Source organism: Quercus suber, unplaced genomic scaffold (genome assembly GCF_002906115.3).
Source record: "Quercus suber isolate HL8 unplaced genomic scaffold, Cork oak 2.0 scaffold_430, whole genome shotgun sequence".
Taxonomy (NCBI): domain Eukaryota; kingdom Viridiplantae; phylum Streptophyta; class Magnoliopsida; order Fagales; family Fagaceae; genus Quercus; species Quercus suber.
Window position 1 is genome coordinate 320,105 of NW_027069881.1, and position 10,506 is coordinate 330,610.

Below are 10,506 nucleotides of genomic sequence, written 5' to 3' on the forward strand. Positions count from 1 at the left end.
GTCATTTTGACTAAGATAAGAATCTATTTTTCCATTTATGATAAAATTTAAGTGCAGTACATTAAGTTCTCTAATTAAATTTAAATATTTTGTTGTAAAACATTCAAATGTTTAAATTTAATTGAGAAACTTTTTTTTTTTTTTTGAGAAACTTAATATAATATGTTCCATATATAAAATTTTCTCCTAAGTCAAATATCTTATCATACATGGCCCTTTGCATCACACATATTAAATTAAATTTTTAGGGTGGTAGGCCAACGCCGCCCACCACAGCAACTTGCTTTTGGAACAATTTTTTTTTTTTCCTATTTTTTATGGTCATGGAAGAAAGACTTCTTATCATAATTCATACTAGTATCACCCAAATGATCACAGGGCTTGGACCTCTGATTGGCCCATATATGGATCCGGTTTGAGAGAATTTTATTGAGCCTGAGCAAACTTTTGTCTAGGTCCAATGTTTAATTTCGTTATCGTTTTCTTGTATTGTCAAGTCAATCAACACGGAATTTTGTTGTTTTTCTTATTCTTCTATGTTTCTTCTTTTCATATTCTTAAATGTTGCTTGTATAGAAAGGTTCCTAGTTTATATTTCATTTTAATACCTTTGTTCACTCACTTCAATAAAATAAGCATAAGTTGCTAGTAATTGTTTTGACTACACATTATATAGTCTCTATCCATTTCACATTGTGAGTGAGTGACCGCTTGGGGAGGGCATCTCTTGCGTCATGGGTTGTATAAGCCTGATATGCATATGAAAATTCTCGACTACTTGGTCAAAATATTAGTTGCAGTTTTACCTAATAATGGGAAAAATGTAACATCATAGGGTTGAGTTTGATTATATTTATTTAAGATCAATCTCTTATTGGATTCGATTGTATTCAGTTGTAAATCTGACAATTTGATATCTATTAAAATGACCAGGTTCCTAACCTAACTTTGTTTTATTGGTTTAGCAAGTCAATGATGAAAATGAAGAGGATAGTAAGATTTGGTAGAGTAGAATCAAAAGAAGAAGAGAGAATTAGTCTCCAGTCAAAGGTAACTCTTAATTGTTTATAAATATTACGCATCCATATTCAATTTTTTCTTTTCTTTTCATTTAGATTTTACACGTAACACATTCGAGTTATTTGCTCATCCATGCAATCCGGCAACATTCATGAGTCACTCGTTCAACTATCCCTCGGAGACACAGTCAAAAATCAGATAAAAATTTACAAAATATTTTCTTAAAGACAACAATTCATTAGTGTCTCTAAACCTTTCTTTCTTTCTTTTTTTCTTTTTTTTGTTCATTCTATTGTTTGACCTATTATCCCCGACAAATTCTCACGTAAAAAATCTCTGTGTTTTGCTTTTGTTCTACACTTTTTTTAAGCTTTACTTCGCATTGTTAAACACCTCTATTGTATGGGTTGCATGAGGTACTAAATAACTAACTCATTGAGTACCTTATCCTTTCACACTTCGCCCTTTTATAAGCACGGATAGTAGTGAATCTCAATTTGTTAATGATTTCCCAACCGACACAGTGTTCATAAGTTTTTTTTTTTTTTTTTGGGTGACATGAACATATTGCACTGAAGATAAGAAGGGTACCCTAATGGACAGTAGCTTTAATTTCCTCCATCTCTCAAAGATAAGAAGTATTGCTAGGCCCATAGTTGACCATAGGCATAGCCCGCAATGAGTCCCTAGCCCCGTCATAAAATAAGAGATGTGTGATTTAATTTTTATGTACACTAAAATTTAATTAGTGTCTTAACTTAATAGTAAAAATAAGTCATTATAGAGCAAATGCCATAGATTTGAAATACCATCTTATTTATTAAATAAATAAATAAAAACATCCCAAGAGAGAGGCAATTAACTTTTTTGAGAATGAGCATATAAATTCTCAACTTATGTTTCACTTTATATTCTACCAATCATAATATATGTCATTTAATGATTTTTTTTTTTTTTCTATTTCTAACTTGGTGATTTCATAAAGAAAGTCAAATAAATATCAGATAAGTTGTAATTAGTGGAACATGTGTAAAGTAACACAAAAGTGAGATAGATGACTTATATTATAAAAATGCACACTTATTTTTCGAAGTTTACTCAAACCTTTCATTCCTGCACAATAAAACGAGAACCTTTTGCGTTTGTCTACCAACGATAAGAATGCACACCCTGCTAAGAATTTGAGTATTTGAGTTTTATTGTGCATGAATAAATGGCATCTCCAAATGCATCACTGCATCTTCACTTTCTACTTTCGTAATAATAATTTAATTAAGGGTTCTGACTTCTAGAGCATGACCAAAACTCTAGCTGTAAAAGGAAAATATTAAGCTAAAAATCTTAGTCTTGTGAAAATGTGACTTATTAGAGACAGATATGAGAAAGACATGTAAAAGTCTTCTCTCTCTCTCTCTCTCTCTCTCTCTCTCTCTCTCACAAATATAGTATATACACAATTTTTTTTCCATGATATATATGATGCTAGCTCCTAAGAAATATCTGCTGTATTAATTTTTTTTATTTTATTATTGCTGTATTAATTATTTAATATTACATTATTTTCTTATATTAGTTCTCGTCCAATACACGCTCTCGCAAAAGTCATAGCTAGCTGTTATTCGTCAATAAATTATAGGATATCATTTATCAATAGCAAACACAGCTTATTTTTTAGTGGTTTTATTATTCTAAAGGAATCCCAGTCCAAACATGTTATGGAACGTGCATGATTGTGTTTTGATTTGATTAGTATGATGAGAGATTTTGTGGCACCAGATCCTATGCAAAATCGACCTAAAAGATTAAATGATTTATATTCGTGTGGCATGAGCTTTAGATTATTTTTTTTGCTCTTTCATTTTCATTTTTTTTTAGAAGAAAGAGTGCTGAAAATGTCTTAACCAGAAATGATATATAAAAGATCTCTTAGTTGGTTCTGCCTATAGTTATATATATAAAATATTATGTATATATTACAGAATCTCCATATATATCTAATCCAGCCTTGTAAAGGTTTGATCCAATATTCAATCTGATTAAATTAAAATGATATATTATTTAGAGGATTTCAAACATTTGATTATCAAGATGTAATTATTGTAATTGAGAATCAAATATATAGGACTCAGTCAAACTTATATTTCAGTGGGTTTTGCTTTCTTTTTATTACACAAATTCTCAAAAAGATTAATAAAACTTCTATTACTTTTATATTAACAGCAAGAGACAAATGGTGATGTTAGCGAGCATTGTTTAAGAAAGTGCTATAGTTCAAGGATGTCATCCTAATAAGTTGGATTAAATATTACACCATTTAAAATGATGCATAACTACTTCATTTTAAATTCAAACTAAATGTCATATTTACATAATGAATAATGTTAAAAATACAAACTATTTTATAAAAAAAATTTATAAACTTGTTGATGTAATGAGTAATTATTGGTAAATAAAAAAGTGATATTAATAGTAGGTTTAGATGAAAACTAATAAAAGGTTAGTCACATCAATATTTTATAAAAATATTATAAAATAGTTTATGACTGTAAAATTATTTTTATATAATTTACTTTTCATTTGTTGAACCTAAAAATGGAAACCAATTAAATGGAGTGAAAAGTTTAATTACTCATGTGGTAGTGAAGATCAAAGCTTCTCTCTCTCTCAACGAGGTTACTTTTTTAGTTGTTTTTATTTATTTATTTTTATTATTATTAGTATATTATTATTATAATAAAAAAGATGCATTGACCCTGCGATCCTGGAACTTTACATTAAATCATACTTGCAAAGAGTCAATTATTTCAAGTTTTTTAATATATCAAATATAGAATCTTGATTCATTTATGCATGGGCGGCAAAAGCTAATAGAAGTAAGAATTGAAAGTCTATAATCCTTTTGCTTTGATTTCAATCTCTGTAGAAAAAAAAGAATAAGCAATCTTAATTTAGAAAACAGAATAAAATAACTAAACATGTCTAATTGATTGAAGTAAAATAATAAAGGAGAAATGAAAGCCTTTCCTCTCTCTCTCTCTCTCTCTCTCTCTCTCTCTCCACTATCGGTCTATATATTGTAACAAGTACCTCACATCTCTTCCAACCCCCATAACAACAAACCTGTAATAGTCTTGCTGAGACTTATCACAGAATGGAAGCTAGTAACAAGGGCTTGTTTCTCCATGTCCTCAAAGGGCCATGGATCATGGTATTCGCATCTTTCATAATCATGTCCACTGCGGGCACACCCTATGCCTTTGGACTATACTCCAACGTGCTCAAGTCAGTGCTTGGCTACGACCAAAGTACCCTCAATTTGATCAGCTTCTTCAAAGACGTTAATTGAACCTACCACTTAAGATTTAAGAATCTAATAAGAAAAACAGCAAAACCCATACCAAATCAACAAAACCCATACAAAATCAAGTGATTAACGTCCAAAAAAAAACCAGTTCCATTGATATTTCGAAATTAAAAATAGGGGAAAACCTCCAAATCATGAGAAAACAAACCTTGAGATTGTGACACTAGACTAACAGCGGATTCGGCATCTTTTTCAGGCTCTAAAAATAACTCCGGTGATCACTGTGGCGGAATGAAGCTCCGTTGTGGGGAGGAGGAGGAGAGTCTGCCCTTGGTTCGCCTTTTGAAGAAGAAGCTTTGAACGTGTTTGAGGAACATTTGGGGTTTTAATTGGGTTATAATGGCATGTAATAAGGTGTATTGAGTTTAAATGTTTTGGCTGACATGTCGCTCCAGGATTGGCTGATTGGCTGGCGTAAAAGGTGTCTTTTACGCCAGCTCCGGATGAAACTTATTCTCATTCATAATATATATTTCATTTACTTCCCAGTGCTAAAAGTTCCCTAGGAACAAAGCCTATATAATAGGCTATACACATAGCCAAATATGGTCAAAAGTCAATGCGTAAAGGACACCACCAAGATCTATCTTCTATACGTGTGATCTCTCTTTTCTCTTTTTTTTTTTTTCTTTTTTTTTTTTATTTGTCAGAGACTTCAAGTCCACACCATGACTTTTCATATTCACCAATCCACAATTCGGTACAAATTCTTAAGGAAGAAACTCGTGCAGAACCGGACTCACCATGCATCACCTTATGCAACTTCCACACAACAGTGGGCATAGGAAAAATCACAATACCGAGTCAGAAAAATCTGCAGGTACAATGTCCAATTTACCAAAAATATAAATCTAAACTTCTATAAGTTTGCATTATTATAACTCTTGAATATTTAAATAGTTTCATTGGTCAAAATATCTACTTAAAAAAATACTCTAATTTTAAATAAAATTTAGATTTAATAAGAAAGAGATTTTTAGACTCTTACCTCAATTGTGCAGTCAAACATTTTCTACTTGAGTATTTTGAATAATCTCCTCTCTCAAAACTTAATAAGCTTATATATAGCTAGGGTTTCAATCCTATTTTCTAAAAACTCCCTTATAATTATAAATTATAAAATTGATCCCACAAAATAGATTTACTTAAATACCCATCCTTTTTTTTTTTTCCGGGTATTACACAAACACTTCTCAGTGAAAAAGAGATCACATCACAAGCCAAAATGGTAGTGCCTAGAGTGTTTCATTCCTTTTAGAGTGTTCGTGTTGGGCGGGTAGTGTGAAAAGCGGATATTGTTTTGTGCGTTGTTTTGGACAAAACTTGGCTTGGAGTTTTGGAGAATGATTCTTTAATGTTTACCCGGTTTTTATTTTATTAAAAAAATTCCATTATTTATGTTTAAGTTTTCTAGAGGATAACAGCTTTGTTGACTGGCTGGTCAAAGTAAGATTAGTTGCAAATAAATTAAAAGAAAAGAGAAGAAAAAAAAACAATCTGGTTTCAAAAGGAAAAGGTCTGGAAAGAAAAGGCTATCTAGTAAGATACGGTATCTTCATAGCTAAAATCATAGTGCCTTCCTGCCAATCCTTTAACCTGACTTGACTTGACTTAGGTCATGGTTATTGGTATTATGTAGGCAACTGTGAGTGGTGAAATAAAAATAATGGATTCATATGAATTTATAAATTCACTACTTATAACTTTTCATGTGAATAAATTGTGACAAAATTGTGGTAAAAGTTGTGATCATAATATTCATAATCGGTATAGTATTTTTGGTTTGTTAAACACGCTTCTCAGTAGAAAGAGATCACATCACAAGCCAAAATCATAGTGCCTTCCAACCTAATCTTTAACTTGACTTGACTTAAGCCATGATTACTAATACCATGTGGGTAGGACGTGTGGTAAAATAAAAGTGATGAGTTCATATGGGTCTACAAATTTACCGCTTACAACTCTCCACATAAATAAATTGTGGTCCTAACATCTATAATTAGTATAATATTTTTGGTTTGTTAATCACGCTTCTCAGTGGAAAAAGAACACATTACAAGCCAAAATCATAGTTCCTTCTAGCCAAACCGTTGACTTGACTTAGGCCTTGATTACCAGTACCATTTTTATCCTACAAGCACAACGAAGGTATATAGCCAACTCCTGCCTAAGTTAAACATTTATAAGCTTTTACCTTTTTCATAAAGTTTAGTAACTAAAATAGTATTTTACCTTCTTTTTTTTTTTTTGGCCCACCTCATCAAAGTTTAGCATTTATGTTATTAATTACTCTCTCTCTCTCTCTCTCTATATATATATATATATATATATATATCAACTCTTTTTTTTTTTTAATTTAAAATATAAAAACTTCATATTTAAATATTTTGCAGAAAAAAAAAAAAAAAAAACCATTGATCTATTATAATCTTAAGTTTTTGCGAGTATAAAGAACATAAAGAGGCAAGCTTATATATAATTTTCAAAACATAATTCCAATCAAATTGATTAGGTAGTTTTATTTCGTTAGGTTACATGTTTTTTGTTTTTTTAATACACATACCAAATTTCATATTAATAAGATGTTATTTACTATTCGATTCATAAATTCATCTTTTATGCTTAAGCATGTTAAACTCCCAATAGACCAAGTTTTGCTATTCTAATGTACAGAGAGTGTTAGTTGGACCCAAATAGCCCAAGCCCTATTTGCCGGCAGCGACAGCCACTTGCATCCTTGCTTCTCTCGCACGCTATCTAAACATTGTGATGTGAAGGAGTACATCGAAGTGTTTTTATTCATGGATTTTTTTTTTTTTTGTCAGGGTACTATCTCGTGTCAAGACCAGTATAACAATCTAATGCCCATACGGCACTACTTCAAGGTTTTGGCTTTGTTTACAATTGGGCTTACTAGTACTAGTCCATGTATGCTCAAAGGTCACCCAGAGTATTCGCTTGTGGTTGATGTTGAATAGTTGAGGTACCAAAGACAATTTGATGCCACAGGACGCTCATGCAATAATACATTTGCAGCAAAATTTGTCTGATATTTTTGTTGATGTGAGATGTTGTCAACTTAATACAACTATTCAAAAATGGCTACTACTGTCTAGCTCAAACAAAATAGTCCAATATGAGCAAGGGGCGGCAGCTAATTGAGGTAGAAAATACTTTTTTTTTTTTAAATGGTTGGTACCATGAATATTGTTTCTAACGTGGAAACTAATTTTTTTAATTTTTAATTAAAAACATGCCACATCATTAAAAAAAAATGGCAAGTTATTGTTCCGTTAACTACATAAGTAACATTATAACTAACGACAGTTAGTAAAAAAACTAATACAACTCAGTTTTAAAACTTGAGGAACTAATTATGCTCACTTCTAACTTAAGAGACCAATTGCGTACACAGAATAAATTTTAGAAACCAATATTGTAGTTTCGCCTACTTTTTTAGTTGTTTTTGTTTATTTATTTTTATTATTAGTAGTATTATTATAATAAAAAAAGATGCATTGACCCAGCGATCTTGGAACTTTACATTAAAACATACTTGCAAAGAAACAATTATTTCAAGTTTTTTAATATATCAAATATAGAATCTTGATTAATTTATGCATGGGCCGAAAGCTCATAGAAGTAAGAATTGAAAGTCTATAATCCTTTTGCTTTGATTTCAATCTTTGTAGAAAAAAGAATAAGAAATCTTAATTTAGAAAACAGAATAAAATAACTAAACATGTCTAATTGATTGAACTAAAATAATAAAGGAGAAATGAAAGCCTATCCTCTGTCTCTCTCTCTCTCTCTCCACTATTGGCCTATATATTGTATCAAGTAGCTCACATCTCTTCCAGCCCCCATAACAACAAACCTGTAATAGTCTTGCTAAGACTTATTACAGAATGGAAGCTAGTAACAAGGGCTTGTTTCTCCATGTCCTCAAAGGGCCATGGTCCATGGTATTCGCATCTTTCATAATCATGTCCTCTGCGGGCACACCCTATGCCTTTGGACTATACTCCAACGTGCTCAAGTCAGTGCTTGGCTACGACCAAAGTACCCTCAATTCGATCAGCTTCTTCAAAGACGTTGGCACCAATGTTGGTGTCCTCTCAGGCCTCCTTGCCGAGGTCACACCCCCATGGTTTGTTTTATCAGTTGGTGCAGTCATGAGCGTTTTTGGGTACTTGATGATGTGGCTAGCCGTGACACAAAAAATGGCTAAGCCCCATGTGTGGATGATGTGCTTGTACATCTGCCTTGGTGCTAATTCAACTGCTTTTGCAAACACCGCAGCAATGGTTACTTGCATCAAGAACTTCCCCGAAAGCCGAGGCATTGTACTCGGGCTTCTAAAGGGATATGTTGGCCTCAGTGGTGCTATTCTCACACAACTATACCATGCTTTCTATTTTAACGACCCCAAGTCTTTGATTTTGTTAGTGGGGTGGCTTCCGGCTCTGGTAAATATTGCTTTTGCACCTTTCATTCGGTTAATGAAGGTCGCTAGGCAATCAAACGAGCTCCAAGTGTTCTATAATTTCCTTTATATTACATTTGGACTCGCGGGGTTTCTGTTGATTATGATTGTAATTGAGCAAAAAGTTTCTTTCACACAAAGCGAGTATGGTGGTAGTGCAGCTGCAGTGCTTTTCTTGCTCTTTCTTCCACTTGGGATCGCTATCGTTGAAGAGATTAAGCTTTGGAGGAGCAAGAAATTAGCACTAAGTGATGGTTCACAGCTGCAAGTTATCACAGACAAGACAAAGAACGAGGCTAGTCCATCTCTGCCACAAGCCTCTTCTGTCTCAGAAAACTTGCTCCTTGAACCAAGCACAGAAAAGCAAGTTTCATGTTGGAGTAACGTATTCACTCCCCCACAGCGCGGTGAGGACTATAGTATACTCCAAGCACTTTTCAGCATTGACATGTTGATACTTTTCTACACAGTGATTGCTGGTGTTGGTGGCACATTAACAGCCATAGACAACTTGGGACAAATGGGACTTTCTCTCGGCTACTCACCGAGAAGTATAAGCACTTTTGTGTCACTAGTAAGTATATGGAATTATCTTGGAAGAGTAATGGGAGGTTTGGTATCTGAAATCCTTTTGAAGAAATACATGTTCCCTCGCCCTCTCATGCTCACTATAATCCTCCTTGTTGCATGTGTTGGTCACCTTCTAGTTGCATATCATCCCCCTGGGGGTCTCTATGTGGCTTCAGTTATTATTGGGTTTTGTTTTGGTGCACAATGGTCAGTTGTGTTCATATCAATTTCTGAAATTTTTGGCCTTAAGTACTACTCAACTTTGTACAATTTTGGGACACTGGCTAGCCCAATTGGGCTATATGTACTCAACGTGACAGTCACTGGGCATTTATATGATAGGGAAGCTAGAAAGCAACTAGCTGCTTTGGGACTCACAAGGAAGGCTGGGCAAGCTTTGAATTGTACTGGGGTTCAGTGTTTCAGATTGTCTTTCATTATAATTGCTGCTGTAACACTTTCTGGTGCTCTGGTTTCCGTTATTCTAGTCCTTAGGACTAGGAAGTTTTATAAGAGTGACATTTACAAGAAGTTCAGGGAAGAAGCAAAGCTTGCTGAGAAGGAGATGGCATTTGCAGGACATTAGACTTTGTTTATGCTAGCTGTTGGTGGGAGCTGGCAAATGGTGCTTTGAGCCATTGACTTTGATGTATGAACAACCAAAAGATTGGATTGAAATTTGAAAGATATGGACGGAGACTTCTTATATTCCCATTGACTTGGGATGCAAACTTGCGCAAATATAGATAGATATATTTTCATTATTATATTGTGTAGTATTTCTTGTTGATAAACGTTTCAAGAAGAAATAAAGAGCCTTTTTTTTTTTTTTTTTTTTTTTTTTTTTTAAAAAACTGAAAAAAAAAAAATTACCTTTATAGAAAATTTTTCGTCAAAACAAATGGAAAGTAATTAATAAACGTTTGAAGAAGAAATAAGGAGCCTTTTTTTTATTTGTTTTGAATCTGGACGCGTTTTGCATGGTTACATTACATGTGGCCTTTTTTTTTGTTCCAGTTTGCATAGAATAATGAAGCGTGAATACAGGCTGTTGCTGACGAATGTA

The 10,506-nt window shown here is 33.0% G+C and overlaps 1 protein-coding gene across 1 annotated transcript; it reads left to right on the forward strand.

Annotated features, from left to right (window-relative positions):
• Positions 1-8,215: 8,215 nt before the first annotated feature.
• Positions 8,216-10,268, forward strand: LOC112003274 (uncharacterized). The gene has a single exon (XM_024035460.2). It carries the CDS (start codon positions 8,293-8,295, stop codon positions 10,024-10,026), a length of 1,734 nt encoding a protein of 577 aa, XP_023891228.2. The 5' UTR covers positions 8,216-8,292; the 3' UTR covers positions 10,027-10,268.
• Positions 10,269-10,506: the final 238 nt, after the last annotated feature.

Coding starts and splice junctions, on each gene's coding strand:
- LOC112003274 (XM_024035460.2), top strand. CDS start 8,293: ATGGAAGCTAGTAACAAGGGCTTGTTTCTCCATGTCCTCAAAGGGCCA.